This window comes from Diadema setosum, chromosome 15 (assembly GCF_964275005.1).
Source record: "Diadema setosum chromosome 15, eeDiaSeto1, whole genome shotgun sequence".
Lineage (NCBI taxonomy): Eukaryota > Metazoa > Echinodermata > Echinoidea > Diadematoida > Diadematidae > Diadema > Diadema setosum.
This window is the reverse complement of record NC_092699.1, coordinates 23,918,893-23,941,563: the sequence shown is the minus strand read 5'-3', so window position 1 is coordinate 23,941,563 and position 22,671 is coordinate 23,918,893. Positions and strand designations below refer to the sequence as shown.

General features: G+C 38.3%; 1 protein-coding gene across 1 annotated transcript; it reads right to left on the bottom strand.

The window, feature by feature from the left end:
* Positions 1 to 1,689: 1,689 nt before the first annotated feature.
* Positions 1,690 to 16,020, bottom strand: LOC140238606 (membrane-associated transporter protein-like). Its single transcript, XM_072318507.1, has 8 exons — positions 15,543 to 16,020; positions 12,230 to 12,385; positions 9,556 to 9,801; positions 5,951 to 5,960; positions 5,005 to 5,162; positions 4,384 to 4,494; positions 3,590 to 3,798; positions 1,690 to 1,902 (listed from the first exon to the last, which is right to left on the bottom strand). The coding sequence occupies exons 1-8, from the start codon at positions 16,018 to 16,020 to the stop codon at positions 1,690 to 1,692; spliced, it is 1,581 nt and encodes a 526-aa protein (XP_072174608.1).
* Between the last annotated feature and the right edge of the window lie 6,651 nt (positions 16,021 to 22,671).

Genomic DNA, 22,671 nt, shown 5'->3' with positions numbered 1-22,671 from the left:
TAATGCAAGTTTGACTTGCAAGATATGTTAATTATACCGTTAAAGATATTAGTAACCGGTATATTACAAAACGTAGAAGGATTTTTTTTTGGTACAATTTCATACGTAGCTACTTACCACAATATTAATCAGAATTATATCTAATACATCTTACACATTCACCAAATTTTAAGGTTTAGATTAATCTCGAATTTTTATAGAAATGAGACTGTTTGAAAAAACAACCTATACCCTGTATCACTAACATTACACATATTTTGTTGATGACTGCTGTGTGCGAGTATCACTTAAAGGACAAGTCCACCTTCACATACATAAGGATTGAGAGGATGCAGCAATCTTTAGTGAAACACATCAGTGAAAGTTTGAGGAAAATCGGACAATCTGTTCAGAAGTTATGTATTTTTAAGTATCCTCTGCGCAGCTACTGCTGGATGAGAAGACTACTACAGTGTAATGATGTCACATGCTAGCGTACAATGATATAAGGAAAATAAAAAGAGAATTTCACAAAAATTTACTTTTTGAATAAAGCGCACATTTCTTCGACTTGTTACTGACGTATGCTAAGGGTAATATTATTCCCCCTGCCTTCTGAAAGAGAGAAGGCGAGTGTTCTTTCATTGTGCGAGAAAAATGGAAATATGATGAATTTTCTTTCTTTCTTTATATCGTTGAACAAATGTGACATCACAAGCTATAGTAGTCTTTTCATCTAGCCGTGACTGAGCAGAAACTTCAAAAATTCATAACTTTTGTGTTCTACTAATATCGCTGCATTCACTGGTCCCACATGTCTATGAAGGTGAACAAGTTTGTCCTTTAAGATATGGCCAAATTCTCATTGATGCCTGACTGGTTAAATCATTATTCAGATTTAAAGAGAAATGAACTAGTCTGACAGGAAAGATTAGAATCTAACCAGTATAACAGTGACAAATTGATCAAAATCGAGAAAAAAAAATTCAGAAAAGTTATGAAATTGTGAAGTTTCGCTAATGTCTGCAGAACAGTTCTCGCACAGTTGATATGAATATGCAATTAAAAAGTGAGTTAATGATATCATCACCTCACACTTTTTCACTGTTCGCGTGCAAGAAAATGACAAAATTTCAATGGTTTTGTTATCAAAGTGAAAACATGATGTTAGTCCTGGTTGAATAACTTCAGAATAATTATGATTTGTTAGATATATCAGCATTTGAGATGGGGATTGCGTCTGAATGAAAAACTACAGGGATTCCAGAATTTTATGCACAAACAAAAGTATATGACACGTTCTAAGGGGATGGCATCACTTCGGTATTTACATAGTATGCAAATACCGAAGTGATATTATCCCCTTGTCATTCGCACTGACTGTTCAAGAGCTGCTCCCTGACAAATTAGCAAAACTTGAAGATTTCATAACTTCCTTATTTTACATCCGATTTGATCAAATTTTTATTTGTTTTGCTAAGAATATCTTACACTTTCTTTTCAGACTAACTTTTAATTGCAATGGAGTTCCCCTTTAATGATGCAAGCCTTATTCTACCCACTTCTTATATCTGACACAGTGACCGGCTCCGCATAAAATTGGACCATTAATATTTGAATTCTTTTATTCATTTTGTCCTTGAAATTTATCTAAATAACTGTGTCATTCCCGTTAAGTAAAACACAAATACCGGAATATAATCAATACTCTTATACTTCATATGAAACTAGAAAAGCTGCACATATTACTGACAATAGCGCCAGCCCAGACGACGATATAACTACGGTGAGTTCCGAACCTGTTACTGTCACCAGAGGACCAATGGTGATCGCTGCAAAGATCTGTGCTATGAATGCCATGGCAAACAGCATGGCCATGTCAGTTCCCTGGCCGCGGACCAAACCATTCTCAGGGTGGGTGAACTGCATTTCAGAGACGTGCGGTGAGGAATGAGGAAAATAAACAATTCTAGATGTAACTTAGAATGAGAGGAGATATTTTTGTGAATCAAAGCAACATTAAATATAAACAAATGATAAAACAGAATAAATTTTAAAAATAATTTCAAAAATCATTAAACGACCGGAATCTTTTGAATTAAACTTTAAACTGCATCATGAAACTAATATTGATAAAGACATCATGTTCTCTTTTTTGTTTTACCCCTCTCCCCATCAAAACACATACACACACGCACAGTAATGACAACAACGAAACGAAACAAATAAAACCCGATACACACAGCTTGATTTTACTCGTGCATTATTGTACGTCAGATTTGAATTCAGAAAGTGATTTTGTTAAGGGCATAATAACGTCGGTGGAGCATGATGCTCAAAGTTAGCAGATGACATTTAGTCAACACCCTTAACACATTATTGCAATTAACTCATGCCAAACGAAAGAGGAAAAACAAGAAACTTCAAATTATGACATTCACATGATTGTCAAGAACCAGATAGACGTGTTTTTTTCCAGTTTCTTTCTTTCGTTTAATCATCAAATTGCTCTTCTGGCTTCAATGTTACAATTTTTATACGACTAAGTTTTCTTTTTCAGTCATTTTCATTTCACCTATGATGAAATGAGGGAGAAAAACAATTTTTTTAAATCAATATCCAGACATCTGGAACGCCAATTGTCGTCAAACATGGCGGAATCTGGTCCGCGCAAACAGAATAATAATATGCTTCTATAGAGTACCTTTACCTCCTTAGCCCAACTTAGCAGACAACACTTAGTACGTTCTAGCACTCCAGGAATCGATCACCAGTACAACAGGTGTATATTTTCACGACGTACTAATCACCCGGACAGACGCGTCAGCAGCGTAACAGTGGAAATCACATTGATAACTAGACTTCGAAATTTGTCAAGACTGTCAAATTAGGTGATCCGTTCAATCCGTGATATATCAAGGGGCGGTGTGGTCATGTAATTTTCTAAATGTTAAAGGGATGGTACAGTTTCGGTTGAGGTAGGTATGGGGCTTGAGGTTTCCAACGCTTTTTGGATGGTGATTTTTAGAGATAATGAGAAACCTCTTATAAAATATGAAAGGACATATAATTCTATGAGTAATTCAAAGATTATTTGATGAAAATTGGTTTTAAAATGGCTGAGATATCCAAAACAAAGCAATCGTAATAAAAGTTTGGACCCACTTTTTATTAGGATAGCTTTGTTTTACTTTGCTTTTGGATATTTCAGCCACTTCAAAGCCGATTTTCATCAAAATAAGTTTGAATTCCTATTAGAATTGTACGTTTTTCAACATTTCATGAGGTGTTTTTAAATACCTCGCAAAAAGTTTACAGCTGAATTCTCAAGTCAACCAATAGGCCTACTATAACATCCATTTAATCAAAGAGTATATATATATATATATATATATATATATATATATATTGTATATATGTATGTATATATATATATATATATATATATATATATATATATATATGTATATAATCATTATATATATATATATATATTTTTTTTTTTTTTTTTTTTTTTTTGGCGGGGGGTGGGGGGGGGGGGGGGAATCAAGCAACCAGGATTCAAACTCGGTATCTTGTGGACGATATGCTACAGGTTTCGAATAATCACCTCTTTCGATCTGTGGTAAATAGCCAGGATGTCGTAAGGGACAGTCTGTATAGTGGTGAAAAGGAGGGCGAACGTAGAACACAGGGCGAGAGTCACGAGCGGGTAGTCCGTCAGTAGAGCCAAGCTGCCCACGCACACGGCGTAGATGAGCGGACAGGTGACGTACACAGCTTTGAGACTTACGTGTTGTGTGATCTTTATGAAACAAACTATGATTTAAAAGATAAAATTAAGGATATTATAATAAATTGCCTTCTTTACTCATATTTCAAGTCATTTATCGTCGTAACTAACGCACTACATGTATTTGATCTGTAAGTTATGCATTCACTGTTCATTATCTATTAATTCATGCAATTACAACTTGCATTCATCATCTTGTATAGTCTCAAATACTACACTATATTTTATCTAAAAATTGATAAGCGGTGTATCACAGGCACTTTGACATTCTTTTTTAATCTGTGAAAAAGAATTGCGCGGTTAATGAGTTTTGAGTGGATGAAATTTACAGTGACGAGTGACAAAGCATGCATGCAGTACACCCTAGTAGGGGTCCTATATGACATTGATTACTCACACCAGGGAGGTGTCTCTTTCCACCTCCCTGCTTACACACAATGCATTTTAAAACACTCATCAATAATATACAAATGAATGTCACGTGATTTCAATTTAACCAATCACAAACTATGTCTTGAATGCACAACTTTACCGTGAGAGATATAGCCTTGCCTAAAGACAGAATTAAAACAGAAACAAAGGATACAACCAAAAACAAAAAATGAGATTACCTGAAAGCAACGCAGAAGAGTAACCAAAGATACAGAGACCCCAACTGCCTAGTCTCGTTCCAGCCTCATAGGCCTCGAAGGCTGTGGTGTTCAACGGTGCGTCCGGGTTACCTGAAGTAAAAAAATCCCAATAGAGATGACTTTTGAGTTGTAATCTGTAAACATCTTTGTTGTTACAAGATAAAATTTCACTACGGAAATAAGCCTGCCCCCCCCCCCCTCCCCCAAAGGGAGAATCGTTGATGACATTAGTTGTGACAGAAAAAAAGAACACCAACGACAACAAGCACGAAACAAAATAAACAGCAGATGTCAGTCATGCGATGTCAGTGACTACCATCTGGAATGACATGATTTTTTTTTCAATTTATCTCTTAAATTTTGAAAGAACTGCCATTACACACTTTTTAAAGATATTATATAATCTAGGTTAAGCATTTACGTATCATGCCGCAATAAAACAATGGTCTTTGCAATGATCTGATATAGTTGAATTAGGAGACTATACTATACTAGAGGTTATGACGTATGTGTGGACAACAATTTAAAGAAAATGTAAAGGGAATTCCACAAAAATTCATTTTTCATGAATTGTATTTGTAAAGAAGAAAGTAGTCTCACCGCCAACTACAGCTTGGGCGAAGTAATCTGTGAAGTACAGGAGAATAACGCAGAAGGAAGAGAAGCCGAAGAAATGCGTCACGCACAGCCACACGAGCGCCCTAGGCATGCGCAAGATAGACCTGATGCGATCGCCAATACTGGGGACACTATCCAAGCTGTCACATGACTCGGCAGACACGAGCTCGGTCGTCCCGGTGTAGCTACAGCTGGCATCGCGCCCGTCGGTTGATCTACTACGACCAGTGAGAGATAAGAGATGGTTGATGAAATCTTGAAGGATTTTGCTGCAGAAATTAGCATATAATATGCAAATTAATGGTTCTTATATTGAGCTGTTTTTATTGCAACTGATCACTAGAGGAGACGCGTTGCCGCCACCGTCGCGATTTTCGCGACTCGATAGATCAAAAGAGGACTTGCGCTCTATACTACAAGGCGACTCCATGGCGACTTCCAAGACGTCCCCAAACAAGGTGACAACATAATCATTCTTCCGGAAGTCACGCGGACGTCGCTGTGACGTCTCTGGCACGTCTTCTCAGTGGTGGAGACGTCTTCGCGACGTTTCCACACCGTCGCCGGTCGGTCGCCATAGGTCTCCGCAAGGTCGCGGAAATGTCTCGGAGATGTCGCGGACAGCATCGGTTTCAGTGACTTCTTCCGCGACAAAGGAGACGTCACGAAGACGATGCGGAGACATCCCCGCGAACAAGTTGGGTATTGGAAGAAGTCTCGGAAAATACACACACACACACACACACACACACACACACACACAGAGACGCGTCGCGGAGACGTCTCCGCCAGCGAGACTCGAGTCGCCACCAGGTCGCCACCTTGTCCCCAAGCCAATGAGATACCCATCTTAATTAACACTGTTTATTCTGAGTCTGAATAGTAGCCATGATCAAAAAAAGAAAAAATAAATCATGTACACACATACTCGGGTGGAACTGGAACCCCAAACCTCCTGATTATTACAGACATTCGTCATGTTATCCACTAGACCAACGACTGAAATGGCAATGACAAAAATCAGTGTTTGTTACCGTCGATGAAGGGCAATTTGTCAATAATGATAATAATAATAATAATAATAATAATAATAATAATAATAATAAGGTCTTATTTACCCAGGGTAGCCTCTTCAGTGTTGCCACTGCTCTACCAGAGGGCCCTGCTATTATTATTACCCTAGCGTTGCCAGGTACCCATTTATACACCTGGGTCGAGAGGGACATTGTGGGTAAAAACATCTTGTCCAAGGATGTAAGCACTGGGCGGGATTCGAACTCGAGGTCCTCCGTTCGGGAGTCGGGAGTCTTATCCACTATGCCACAGCGCCCCCATTGTAATGATAAGGTGTTCTTTAGCCAGGGTAGCCTCTTCATTGTTGTCACTGCTCTACCAGAGGGCTCTGCCATTATCATCACCCTAGCGTTGCCAGCTACCCATTTATACACCTGGGTCGAGAGGAGCATAGTGGGTACAGAAAGCACTTGGTGGGAATCGAACTCTGGTCCTCAGATTGGGAGTCGGGAGACTTATCCACTATGCCACAGCGCCCCCACAATAAGTTGCAATAAAAAGAAAAAAAAAGATTGACTGAGAATCATTAATTTGCATAAATATACAGTACATACTGCTGTGAGGGATAAGACCCATCACTGGCTATCAGGCTGAAGCTCGGTAGTCTAGTGGATATGGACGCCTGCCTAGCATTCAGAAGGTCGTACAGGTTCGAGCCCTACCTGAGTATGAAGGGCATATTGTGCCAACGAATTTTTATCATGGCTTTTACTCGGAGACTCAATAATCGGTGTTTGTTTTTGTCGATGAAGGGCAATTTGTCAGGCAACTGAATCAAGAAATCATCTTATCAGTTTTATCACCATTGCATTGGCACATCCGACTTTCACTGCATATTTTTATATTGCACAAATATCGGATGGATCGAGATTGCACGTAGGCGAATTGTACCAGGTAAGTGGAGATACACTCGCCTTGTATCTTTAGGGCTTTTTTCCTACCCAAGCAAAAGTCATACAGAAAGGAGAAGAAGAAGAAAAAAAAAAAGAAGAAGGAAGAGGAGAAGAAGAAGCAGAAGAGAAGAAGAATGTACAAAGTCATAACGACATTTTTCAAAACTTCTTGAGAAAAGCGGGGCGGGATCACTTCAGGTTTTCAATGTGTTGGCAATATTGTAGAGTAATTCATCAATTTAGTCATCATGCAGTCATGCTTTTAAATATGGTTAAGGTATACGACATGACGGTAATAGGGGCTCATATTTGTGGAAGAGGATGCTTTTTTAACCCTATATGAAGCACTAAAAATGGACAGTATGATAAAACCATACGGCATAACAGGCCACTGGCTTGTAGTTTGGGAGTTAAATAGTCAAAGCAATCATCAGCACAATAGCAAGAAGGACAATAAACCATCACTGCATTTTGGGTTTAATAGGAGTTAGATTTCATTTGTTAATGGAACTTGAGCAATTAAGAAAGAAGCTACAATCCATCGCACATAAAGGAAAAAAAAATCTGAACTGGCCTATTAAATAGGCACCTCTGGGTTATTTCCTTATACATGTTATCGCTGCGTGCATGCATCGGCAACTTATAAAATGTACAGTCATGACTACCAACAGATATGCTATGTGCTGGTAGGCTTAGACGTAGAGTGATACTTCACTTAGTGCCTTTATCGCCAACTTTCGACAGTTTTACTGTCAGGGCTTTTGGTCACGGCGTTGGAAAAAAGCCCTGGCGAAGACCAGTAAAACAGTCGATAACTTGGCAGTAGAGGCAATAAACGTGAGCTATCTTGCTACGTCCGCTGGCTCCATCTTCACGTCACAATTGTATTCATAGAATATTATGCAGCGCCCATCACGTACACATTATATGAATATATATATATATATATATATATATATATATATATATATATATACATATATATATACACACATATATGTATACATATACATATATATATATATATATATATATATAACCCATACCAATATATTATCGAATAATGTCGACTATAAAAGTAATAGTGTATTTAATGATGATCCAGTTGGGTAGCAATGACACGGTGCTATAAATGTTGGAGAAAAAAAATGGCTAGGTACAAATTTGTGTAGGCCTAACCATAAGTATGCTAAGTGTCTTTTAATGCTATGGTGTTCATGACATCAAAGCATGTTACCACTAAACCGGTTAATATAAATCCGAACCCGCACCTACAGAACAACCTACGGGAACAAAACAAAGTTCAACGTGATAAGCGGGCATCAGCTTAATTTTGCTGGTATGTAGAAAAAAGAAGTGGTACTCAACAAGTGAATTAGAAACGAACTTCGCTTTTGGATCTGGGTTGCGTAATCCACGCGGCTTCTCTTACAAAGAAATATCCTCATTAGGCGAGGCGTTTTCACATCAGCCCGATGTTTCGAAATAGCGCGCTATTTTCTGACTTGGAAAATTTTCCCGATAGCGAAATAGCGCGCTATTTGATAATGTGAACACAAATTAGCGCGCTAATTGTATCGCTCTGATCGAGAAAATTTCTCGACTCCAACTCGGGAAATTTCTGAAATAGCGGGATAGTAGCGCGCTATTTGAGAAATTAGCGCGATGAATCCCATCATGCCTAGCGTGTGTGACCCGATCGATCGAGACACACTGCACACAAATTAATCATGAGGAATTTTTGAGAGGGCACACACATTACTGATGCTGTTTGCACATACTCAGCTGTCGAATTAGCTATTTTAAAATTTCTAACTATTCGGGCTACCCCTTCTTCGGGCTGATGGGAATAAGAAATGAAATAGCGCTCTAATTCGCAATCGCGGAAAATATTTCGAGCTTGGATTTTTATCGGGCTGATGTGAAAACGCCTACTCAATAATAGGTAAAAACCGTATCCCAAAGTTTTCAAACTGCAATATGCGTCTGAAAGGAGGCCAGGAGGAAATACAAATTTGTAAAAACATTGAAATGGATGCCAGCTAAAATGTCAACTGACGGACCATTCTGGTCACCTGGTCTACACGCAAGTTCATTCTTTGTTTGAACACGAATTCCATAAACTATCACGTCGGGAAAGCTTATGTATTATGCAGCTTTTATAACGAGTGAAGTACCTTAGCAACTGAGAAAAAAGAAAGATTATTTGTACCAATGTGTACATGAGCTAATTACGAACTAGCTTATTCACGAAAATAATCCCATCATCACTTGATCATCGTGTAAAAGCCAGGATCGATTATATTATTCATTCATTCATTCATTCATTCATTCATTCATTCATTCATTTCTTCATTGGTCTATGTCAGACATAGAAATTTGGCTTCCACTGGCATTACATTGCAACAAAATGATCATGACATTATGACTGATAATGCCGACTATTGTGTCATGATTATTGCATGTGCATAATGTGATTATATAAATACATATGATATGGACACACAAATATATTATAATGTATATTACGTACAATATCATAATTATGCTTACCCATAGTGATGACGAACACCGTTGCTATTTGCGTCATTCGGCAATAAAGGAATCTCCTCGAGATCGCCCTTGTCTTTCTCCCTTCCGCCTTCGGTCAGGGATTCTTCAGGAATACTGAACAACGTCAACGGCACGCACACGAGATAGATTAGGACGTTGAAGACGAAGATGACTTCGTAGTTGCCGCCGAAGGTCGTTCCAAGCCACGTCTGTTTCCAATTGATGCCGTTGACGAGGTAGGCCGTGCCACACCCAATACCTATATACACAAGTGTAGTGAAATAAATTGCCACAAAGATATTCTGTTTGAATTTAATCAATCTTCCTGCTTGACATCCTCTCCCCTCTCCATCGCTTCTTTTCCCTCTCATCTCAACTTATCTCTTCTATTCCCTCTATTTCCAATTCTCTCTTCCTGTCTGTTTCTCGTAAGAGGAGCTTCAACTTATTTTTTTTTTATTTAAACTAATTTTGGTATAATAACGTTTTTATGTTTTGTTATGTGTCCAATTATCTGGAGCCTAAAGTGATACAAGCTATATGCTTTTAATCTGGCTGTTACATTGTCGTACGTCAATTTGATGCTGAACTGTACGTTTTGTTTATTTTTACGTTATGTAAAACAAAATCTCATTGTAATGTAATAATCATTGTAAATTGAGATTTGCTTGTTTCTTCGTGTTCACATACACAAAGTGGAAATAAATTCACATTGATCGATTGATTAACTTATTAGTTAATTAATCAATTAATTAATTAATTAATTAATCAGTAAATGGTTTTATAAGACGTGCAGAAGTGTTGTATTCGGATGGAGGCTTTAATTGCTTGATACATGGACTAAAAGAAACAATAAAAGGCAGAGAGCAGGAGTAATCCCCCCCCCCCCGGCATATCACGTTATACCCAGCAGGAACATTACCCTGATGTTATGTACCATCGCTACCAAAGAGTAAAAGTTTTTTGCTTGTTGTTGGAATCCGTTTGTATAGTAATTATAGTATAGTAATTATGTCACAGATGCGTTACGAAAATTTTTTAAATTGTTCAAAAATAAATGTAAGTTTGTGTACTACCATATACTGTATGGGTATATTTTAATGCTTGCTAATATCGCTGAACGTTGATGGAATTGTCAACCGATGCCATACAGACGATCAAATCAAATCAAATCAAATCAAATCAAATCAAATCAAATCAGATCAAATCAGCATACAGTGAATTAATGTATTATGCAGTGTACACCGAAACTACAGGTGGAAATATACCTTCACAGACATTTGATACACACCTTTAGGTTATAGACGTAAAAGGCATGGGCGGATCAAATGAAGTACATGTGGTAAAATGACGACAGCAGCACCATATTATGTGACTTACGAGTAATAGCTACGATTTCATTTCGATCGAAACAAAAACAATTATGAAAACTCTCGAAAGGATGAGAGGCTGTGAGAAGTGATATGTAACCCACTAGACAACAGATGACGGTATACCCATGCCTACAGTCTAGAACATACTGTTGCTATTAAGAGTTCATTAACGTTTAAACAGCGTCAACGTCAAAGTGTAGAAGGGAACAATCGACAACCGCAAAACGTGACTATAATGTTACGATTTTCAAATAGAAAATAACGACAACATGAGACCTTTCGAATGGAAAATCAACAATGAGAACCTGTTAGAAGCAATCTGCGGGTGCACGTCACGAGTTCGACACCCACGAATCATAATTATAATAGTATACAGCCCACGAGTCATACAGTCCATGAGTAATACAGCCCACGAGTTGTAAACCCCACAAGTCATACAGTCCATGAAACAAATGAGTCCGACATAATGTAGGCAAACAAGGCCAATGATTTCGACATTAAGTAAACAAGGCCTATTCGACATTAAGTAAACAAGGCCCATGAGACCGACACAGCCCCGTGATCTAATGTCGAACTCGTGGGCCATTTTTACCCGGTGTCGAACACATTCCAGATGGTAACAGTGTTATTAGCGTTATCAACAACCCAGCATGAGAAAGCATCAAAAAGCTTAGCGAGATTCATAAATCTCTTGAGAAGTAAGAAACAAATAATGAGAGTTAGGTACGTCAATAACTTTCTGTAAGTATTTTTGTTTGCTTACACATGAAGTATGATACTGACATTACGACTTCATTCAGCCTCTCGAAACTTTGGTCTTTGTTATTCAAAATTTCGGAAAATTATAATTATCGCATGCAATTCGAATACGCAGTTTTGACCACTATAGCTTGGTGAATACAAGTACAGCCGAACCTGTCTGTAGCGGCCACTCAAGGGAGACGAAAAAACTTGCTGTTATCGACAGGGTCTTTAACATGGCTTTTCTTTTGGGGAAATTGTTTTTAGGAGCCGTACACAGCATATTGTCGCTATATTATGTGACAGGTGGCCGCTAAAGGCAGGTTTGACTGTGTCTCTAAAATGTCACAACTTACATGGTTCGGATCGATTATGGTTTGAAGAAACTTCAACAACAATTTGGCAACAATTCTGTATTTTGGGTTTCACATTATTGGCGTCAACTAGGAGTGTATACCTCTTTCACGTAAAAGACATGCATAGAGTTTGGAAATGTTCTGGCAGACAATAACCATTGATAACTGGTCGCGAACTTGTACACGAACACTGATGAATACGTCACAATAGACCCACCTCCGATGATCGATCTGATAAAAAGTCCGCGGCTGGTATCTGAAAACTCGGAGACATCCAACAGGTAGGCTCTCGACAGCGACTCGGTCAGGAAGGCACAGAGATCGACCAGGAAGATTCCGACCATCGCTGCGGTGAGCGCCCACTCCTCATCGTCTGGATGGATGACCACCAAGAGCAGAAAAAAAAAAGAGGAAGAAGACGATAGTTGTATGTTCGTTATTCCGAAGTTTCATTAATCTGAAAAGTGAAAACATGGCGTGTACTACCGAAGCTTTGGAATACATGTATTACGAACCTTATTTCGTTTTCGTATTCAACGGGGGGGGGGGGGGGGGGTGGATTTGGTATGAAAAGGAAATTATATGAGATAGTTCGTGCCAGTTCACAGTTTGTAACACAGTTAGTTTCGCTCGATTGATTAACTTGCATTTACGTCATACACGCACATAACGTGAGAGCTATTTTATAGTATGTAGACTACACAGCCTACTACAAAAATGAAAGAGAGACCTGAAATGCAATAATGCACGACGATTATGCGATTGCATTTGCTATCAACCTTAGATATCAATATCGATGAAATGATGAGAAATGCAAGGAATGCCATGAGAATGAGATTAAGGTTTTAAAACAGGTGCCTTATTTCTACAGAAAATGGGTCTTTCAATTTCAAGAGATTCACCTTGAGAATGTGAACCGCCATTTCCGCAAACTCGCAGTGGCAGCTACAGTACTGCCTTTCAAATTCATACAAGTAGAATAAATGAGAACAGCAACGGACACTTAAAGAAGACCTCCGGATGATTTATAGATTTTTCATTTTAACAACTATAAATCAGTTATACTGAGGACAGAGTTTCAGAATTTATGATAATTGGGATGAAGAATAAGAATATTTTCGAAATTTATAACAAAATTGCAATGAGCAAGGATGATGACATGGCAGAGTCACCATAAGAATGCATGAGTTAGGGCTCAAGGAAGCAGAACAAAAGAAGAAGGCATGCATAGATTATACACAGATGAACTCGCAAGCAAACAGTATTGTAATGGAATTACACTGCTACATTTCTGAAATATGTGAGCCTCCTATGTCATCATCCTTGTTCAGTGTAATTTGTATAAGGTTTTTCGAAGTACACGTATTGTTTTTCTGCTCAAGAACCACAATAAATTCCACAAATCTATTATGGAGCTGTTGATTATGTACTACATGATGTGAAATTATGAAAATCGTTTGGAATGCCCCTTTAACCCTCTGTGTGCCACATTAATTTCCATAGGTCAGGTAGGTACCTGTGTGAAACGTGTGGACATTAAACCCATTGCCACGGAGAGTGTTAAATGCTTTACAGTCGTTCATATTACGCCACCCACATATTGTAAAATTTTATTGACAACGGTCTCCCACGATCTCTTATTATACAACGTATTGCAAAGTCAGGCGGTATTCAAAATGCATGAAAATATTTAAGTAGTTATGTTAGTCATAATAGTACTCTAATAATTAAAATTTGATATTTGTATTTTTTTTTTAATATGAGCTCCCTCGTGGAGACTTTATGAGCTCCTTTGCGGAGACGTTATGAGCTCCCTCGTGGAGACATCATGGTAATACCTTTAAGATTTATTATGTTTGTATTATGTTAGTATTGTCTGGGGCAAATTATTTGTTGTATAGGGCCCCGATTTTTTTTCTCTCTCTTCTTTCTTTAAAACACAACAACACATGTTAGTCATTGCTTAACAAATATCTATGAATTGATAAATATATGTCACTTCTATGTGACACGGGACATAAGGTAATAAGTGCTATAAATTTTATCATGAGTGGCAGGTATACATACGCAGATATATCATGCCAGCATGCAAAATTATACACTCACACACCATTCCAATCTGAAATGACACATATATCATATTTGATATTGGACAATAAGAGGTTTACGTCAATTGATGATTATGTATGTTATGTGAGTCACAAGTCTCAAGGTACCGATAACAGCTTCATTATAATATATCACACGTTCAAATAATTTGCACTGCTTCATCAATTTTAAGTGTTAAATTATTGACATGAAGTAAACACAACAGTAATATTGATAAAGAGGAAAGCGGATAGTTATCCTTAATAGCGATTAGTGTAGTGTCATGCTTGTTATTTACATCGTAAATGACATCCGGGGTTCGTTCTATTCCTTGATATTTCATCTTCACTCAAGAAAAATAATGGTTCAAACACAACTTCAGCTATCATATCCGCTTCAAACCCCCACAAGCAAATGCACTCACACCTAGTGTATGATTATATGCAAAATATCACGAACACGAACATATCTTTTATTGACATTGAACATTCAAGATACGTTTTATTTTGTGATTGACTTAACGGTACAATGAACACATTTTTCACCTCTTCATTTAGGCCTGATGTAAAAGAAAAAAAAATCACTAACACTTATTTTCTTTGGATGGCATTCGATACATTTACTATACAGAGACACATATAGCAACGGCTATTGATTAACCTTTTAGCAGCCGTGTGATCTGCCTGCACCAAGGCATATCAACAATATATCTTAACATCTATTCCTGCGTTATGCTGCAAATTCTGTCTGTTCTCGTACACATGGCCAATTAGACAAAACCTTGGTGTCATTATCAAATTATAGCTACATTCGCAAATACCAAAATAGGTTTTCCAGTTCCACGTTCGGCCTTGCGTGTAATAGTGGACTGTATCGCAGTGCATGAGGGGGAAAGATACCAGATGTGTTAAAGAAAAACAAAAACCAAAAAAGTCATTGAAGTCAGTATGGGAACATTAATCCAAAGCAATAAAGGAAACTCGCATTTAATTTCACTCAGCAAAGGGCAAATATACCAAACAGGGCACAGAAGTCGGAAAACGGGTCACTTCTTTTCCATGTTGGACCTCCACTCCCCCCCCCCCCCCCTTCAGCTGCCCTTCAGTACTATCTCGGAGTTGTGATAGTAACTCTTTGGTAATATCAATGTTTCATGTAGATATACCCCCCCCCCCGAAAAAAAACCCCAACAACAACAGCATCCCGTGACGTTCTTAAATGAAACCTTCACCGTTTTTTCTTTATACTATAGTTAGTATCTACTGGAGCTAACATGAGTTAACTTTCGTTAACACGACAACCGATGGCTAGCGAAAATGGGAATGATTACATAAGAAATACAAATTAAAAAAAAAGTATACAAACTGTACCAGAATGCCTAGTACATAATTATGTAGGTAAGATTCTCACATTCTACATTAGATGGTATGCTTTATTCTCACCAATATTCTCCACGTTGAGATAGCACGCTGACCCCAGAAGGGTGAGAATGTTGAGGACCACCAAAAAGGGCCTCCGGCGTCCCCATTGGGCCGTACAGTTGTCACTAAACGAGCCCAGAACAGGTCCGAGTGTAGATCCCAGAATTGGACCCAGTAACCAGCATATTCCGTACAGGTAGAGAGGAACGCCCAGTTCTAGCAGGAGCGGCGAGCCGAGAGCTGTTTCGCAGCCGAAGGCGAACTCGATGGCAAACTGCTGGGAACCGTTGAGGAGCAGCTGGCAGAGAGTCCTCCTCGGTCGGCGTCGTTTCTTCGAGCTGCAGCGTTCTCCGTCGATGAAGGTGCCCACCTCCTCGTCCAGTCTCCCACACAACCTCGGCGACTGGTCCTTCCCGTTCTCCTCGACGACGAAATCACCCGTCACTATGTCCTCGCAAAGTCCATCCCCGCCGGTCCCATTAGGCTGCTCGACCGTCATGGCGGTGCTCTACCTCGGGTATCCCTTTGAAACCGAAAGCTCCGGAGTATAGGGGATGTGGACTTCACTGAAGCCCTAGTCCTCAGGGATAACCGACGAAAACTACAAAATCAAACCGATACAATTAAGAAGTTGTGAAGAAATTCTTTTTTAATGATTTTCCGTTCGACGAATAGCGTCTTTACAGCCATGTATACTTCGCCCTCCTCGTCTCAAAGCCTTCACTGATGAGGTTGCGCATGCATACGTGATATCTCATCAGAAGGACGAAAAGAAAGGATACCAGCATTACTTCGCTACTCGGATAACATTGACAAGAAGTCACTGACTCACGGGTAATATGATACAGTGACATGGGGGTGGGGGGGGGGGGGGGCACAATTTGCATTCCTCGGCATGTGGACCTATTATCCATTGGTATCGACCACTTAACCCCCCCCCCCCCAAAAAAAAAAAAAAAAAAAAAAGTAGCATATGGACCCTGCACGGACCGATTAAAGTTTCAAGTTTTCCTGCAAATCTTCATTATCGCATTTGAATATGCACTTATAAGTTCATATACCATGGAGCTTTTGGAGCTCCATGATATAACTTTTACCCATTCAAGTAACATTCAAACACATTTAATTTTCTACTATTTATTTCAAAGTTGTATAAAAGGAACGTTTATTTTTGTGTATGATAATAATATGGCTATTGTCAGCTATATAAAGCTGATGATCAGAATTTGAGCTTAACTTTAAACAAAATCTTATAGCAGGTGACTTTTTTTCGTCCATGCTCAAAGGCGTGATATGTTATTTTTTAATGAATTACAACTGTTTGAAATGAAAGAAAAAAATCGTGAGTGCGATACCACACCGTATTTAACTAAGTATGCTAAGCGTATAATGTATTCTATTTTGGTTTGATTTCACTCTAGCTACTTATTATCTAAAACGTCAATTCAAATGGCAAGTATAGTGTGAATTAAACCAAAAACGGAAAGGTAGTAAATTTAATTGAATATGCACGGTTTTCGTTCGGTGCACACTGCTATAGCTGCACTCTGGTACCTTTGATGAATCGTGCAAACAAGCGTGACAAATTAATGAGGGAAATATTGTTTGGGTTGTTACATGAGATCTCCCTTGACGTCACTATCGAGGATTCAACATAATTATTGGACTTCACACACACACAAGCAATTGAATGTTTCAATGACTTTCACAGAGGGAGAGCAGTCAACTTTGGTCAATTTAATGGTAACTTGTCTGAAGATTACAAGCAAAGTGTCACAGGAAAGTATACTTGTACTTAATCCTTGTAACGATTTTAATAAAGCTATAGATTTTGATTAGTGTTCACTTTGCCTATTACTTGTCAACTGCTTGTACGTATACGGGGATCGAGGATCTATGCATAATGCCTACATTTCAGCTCAAAGGGTCTGCCTTGCCTAGGAAAAAAAAAAAATAAAGAGGACCTCAAGTCACTCCAGTGGTCTCAAACAATGAATTGCTGTTAAATGTTGATAATGTCAGTTTAGGTATATTAGGTTGCCAGTCAAAATACGCCCCTATAAAGAGTTTCAGAAAGTAAATATCTCAAGGTCATTCATGATGAAAACCAAGCACGCATCATGGGCTCCAAAGCTTGAATGTATGACAGAAGCAAAACTCTCAAAGATGTGGATGTTTTTCATATAAGAAAATCAATTGATAAAAGGGTGTCTCTCTTATCATAATATACACAAAGTCCTTATGAAACCCCATTTGGATTATTGTAGGATGATCTGGTTCAAAAAAGATGTCAGGATACAGCAACTCTTGCTGGAATGGCAACTTCCCATATAGCAACAGCCAATCAGGAAGCTGGATTACTGTCATTACCATGACAGTTGCCATTCCAGCAAGCTGCTTTCATATTAACTTTTTATGAAATGGGGCCCTGGACGACCAGTCACATGAGTAAACTAATCGACAAGTCATTCAGAATAGATGCCTAAGGCTGGTCCAACATTGTCCAAGGTGTTGATACCCATGTGTCAATAGGGAAACATAAATTTGTATTCTTCTCGATAGAGGTTGGTCGGCTCAAGGAAAGAAGATGAGAACAAGCCTTACGCTAAGTATTCCAATTTTTGCATGACCTTGCCCCATCAACCCTGTCTTCCAGTGTTCTAATTGTTTACTACTTTATCATGTTAACTGACCTTTTTGAAACACACATTGATTGGTTACTATTAATCAGGCATCCAGACACTGTAAAGACGGTCGTCATTGTCAAATGCGACACAAAACGACAATTCCCGTACACTAACCTATTCACAGGGCTAATTTAGCAAACCTTGACTGGTCTTCAATATACAAAAGCAACAATGTTCATATTTTAGTATGTCTTTTTAAAAATCATATTATGACCATCTCCATAAAACAGACGAAAGTATTCACGGATACAAAGAGGATCACGCCAAAAACATATAGCTGATATTAAATATATATATATATGTATTTCTCTACGACTCATTAAAACTCGGCCGCTAAACCTCCTGCAAGCATACATTTTTCTGTATTGTGTGGACTGTTTTTTTTAAAGACAAATATATACATTATGAATATAACATTGACATGATTATAATTTTTACTTTGAAATGAGAAAATAATGTTCCCATATTTCTTGTATCATGTACACATTCAACAATATTCTCCGTTATGTTATATGATTTTAATGATTAAATGAAATGAAATGAAACATAGAATAAATGAAATATGTTCGATATCAACGTTCTGATGAAAAACTTCAATGAGAATTAAAATTTCAGATTGAACTTCGTTACATCAGAGTTTAGAACAAATACCCTCACACACACCTACGCACAGAAAAAAAAAAAACAAAACAAAACAGAAAGGAATAGAACTATTCCTACTCCGGAAGGAAAAACAACAACATCTTGCTACGTCGAGAGTTTATGATACGATTGTTCTTTATGAAATTGTGTATAATAATTAAAATCTAGTGTACTTATGAGGCAAATTTATGTGTGCTTATCACTCTCCCATAAAGGGGGGAAAGATGAAGAATATAACTACATAGATGCGGGTCGCAAAGCATGTCGACTCGATACGATAGAGAAAATCCATAAAGCTGCTGGTATGATGAGACGACATTCCAGCGCTGTCTTCATTGAGTCATTTTGCCTTGTCATCGTCAAAATGTTATGAGATACACCTTGGCTGTTTTCAGCTGCTCCTCTTTAAGATTATTCCATGTATTGCAAAGTCTGTGGTTGGGGAGGTCATTGCTGGCTAGTGCTAACTGTGAACTGGCTTATTGCGGTAGAGTCAATGTCTCATCTGTTTTCAATATAATTACAAGTATCAAGAAAATATGCGGAGTATTGAAAATCCGAAGCTTTAACTTCTAATTTAACCAACGCTTATGGTTTTAGGTTCAATTTATGGTGAATCGATCACCCTCGCCCCGCGCGCGCGTACACACACACACACACACACACACACTCATCAGGACAAAGTGGATTTGTATGTCAGAAAGGTGCGTTCTGAGAGCGGAGGGAGAAAGAAACAGTATCTAGGCCCTAAACCAAAGAGGTTCCAGAACCTCTCTGGTATTCTAAAGAATCTGTCTCATCGGCCTTGCCGCCAACCCTTGCCGCAAACTAGCCCGACCAGACGCTGTGCGATAAACAGCGACTGGGCTGTGTATAGTTAGCCGCAAACATGCAACAGTAACATTATGTAATTTTGCGGGCACCCGTGTGAAGAACATGCACATGACAAATGATAATTCAATTACAAGTGTATACAGAAAAAAACACATTTTCTCATGGTCGGCACACAGAGAGGTTCGCCCCACAACACCAGTCACAATTTGTGCTGGCACAAAATGGAGATTAACCAAATGCCCACGTTGTCCCTGATAAGTCGTGCACACAGTCTACGGGAATTTCAAAATCTCGTATTGAATGGGTTAAACGTATACCTGTAGATTGATGACCTTGTTAGTTTGACAGAAACCAAACCCTCACACTGCAAGTACTCAATAAAACATGAATAAAGTTTCTCGTAACGGTAGCGATGAACAGTGATGCATGGTTCTACGTTAGAACAATATCAATCAGGCAGCTCACCCCCATGCCGACACTACATATAGGCAGTGCACGCATGGTGCCTGAAAAGATTATCTGCCTCAAAATATTTCTTTATTTTTTATCTTACTGCAACATGAGTGACATTTATTCGGGGCTTGTTTCTTATCTATCGATTCATTAATCTATTCATTAATCTATAGCTGAAGTCTACTGATATTCATGCAATTATTCATTCATTTATCACTACAAGTGTATTAAATTTGTCAATGATTCATTCATTACATATCTACTTTACATTTGACCATCTTTTCCCATCATTTTGTATATTCATGTCAGGCCCGTAGCCAGGGGGGGGGGGGGGTGCGTCGGGTGCGTACGCACCCCCCCCCCCCCAAATTCTGAAAGGTCCACTTTTTCATAATAACGGTTTTAGCAATTCTCAAGATAACAATCCAAATAGATATAAAGACACATTATATGCTACGTAAATGTGGAAGAGTACGTTTAACAATGTTAAAAATAATTGTACGAAACCCTTTTGTTGTATGAACCATCGGATTGTCCCCATGCACACAAACACAAATGTTATGTATCAATCTGTGCGAGCTATTATTATATTGGCACTGCATGCCATGGCCCTTGGCGCGTGTGACCGGTGTTTTTTTTTTCCACTGGCCGCCCGAGTACGTGCGATTCGTGGATGACATTGATTATCCATTACAACTTTGACGTTGATAACGAGAGGGTGTGACCGATTGTGATAGATTTGTAAACTGAAATACAAAAATATTCGGCTCGCTCGCTGCGCTCGCTCGCCAAAATTTGTATTAAAAAAAAGAGAAGAAGATAAGAACAAAACGTGACGATGACGCGGACAAAATGATAATGTCTATTGTGTTCACTCATGTCATTTTATATTCAGCAGGAAAAAATGTTACACGGAGCAGCGACTGCAATTTCATTCGTTCTGAAGCGATCGCCGATTTTATCAAAGGAGGACGCCAACAGTTTCGAACATACGGGGGAGGGGGGCACCAAAAAAAAAAAAACACAAAAAAGATAAGAAAAAAAAAACGTAATGATGACGCAGAAATATACAAATTTCGGCTCACTCGCTCGTACTAATTTAGAGTATTTTTTCAAGTCCTCACTTTGTTGGTATAAATCGTTATCAATAACGTCGTCACTATAATTGTGAGATTTAATAAGCAAAAAATGACAAGAATTCCATGTTTTGTAAGCTGAAATACAAAAATTTTCGGCTCGCTCGCTGCGCTCGCTCGCCAAAATTTATATAAAAAAAGATAAGAACAATATACGTGATGATGACGAGGACATATACAAATTTCAGCTCACTCGCGCGTACTAATTTAGAGTATTTTTGAAAGTCCTCATTTTTTTGGTATAAATCGTTATCTATAAGGCCGTCACTATATCTTGATTAGAATTGTAAGATTTGGTAAGCAAAAAATGACAAGAATTCCATGTTTTGTAAGCTGAAATACAAAGATTTTCGGCTCGCTCGCTGCGCTCGCTCGCCAAAATCTATCAAAATTCATTACATTTAAATCACCCTCAAATGATCCCTTTTAAGTGCTTGAAAAAGCATCATGTGGACTTTATTTAAAGTCTCTACCGGGATGGGGTTGGGGGTGAACACTTTTTCAGAAATTAGGGGCGCAATTTTCGTGCTTGCCCCGGGCGCCGTTTTCCCTAGATACGCCACTGACCGTTTCAGGCTCTGTTCTGGATACGGCGGTAGAAACTCATTCTTTTTTGTTGTTTATTTTATCATTATTTACTAATCTCTTTTCTAACTTTCAGGTAGCGGATTTCTTTGCAGGCCAAATTCGGAAATGTGGTGTTGATTATTACTTATACATTTTCTCATGTTGTGACAGTTTGGTTCTCATTTTAAAGTGAGCCAAAACCTAAGAACATTTTCACTTATAATTTCCAAAGAGTATTATGCAGGCTCGCAAACTCATTTTAGTTGTATTTCATATAAATGTAATGGGTAAGAGGGTATGAGAGAGAATGGAAAGTGCTGAGCTATGAAGTAAAATGGTAAAGTAAAAAGTTTGTCAGATAGTATTACAAAAGAAACTCATTCTTTTTTGTTTGTTTATTTTATCATTATTTACTTATCTCTCTTCTAACTTAAAGGTAGTGGATCTCTTTGCAGCCCAAATTCGAAAATGCCTAGAGACAGCTAGTAACCAAATATGCTACTATAATTTAATAAATAAGAAATAACCATTCCAGCATGTATCTTAGTGTGCACAGTAAGACAGATCAAATCAAATAGGAAAACATCTGAGCACTAAGCCTGAGGTCTGAATTTGTACTCAACTTCTTCCAATGGCTAACGGATGTTTAATTTTTGAATTTCACTGACCTCCAAATTTCACAAAGAAAACCTTCTTAGCATGATGGTTAATATGACATTTGACTGATATTGGAGATGTTTGCGAATCGGATCTACTACCTTTAATATTATTAAATCTAAAATGATTATTTGAAAGTTCGGAAATGCTGGAAATATCCTACCACAAGGAGGC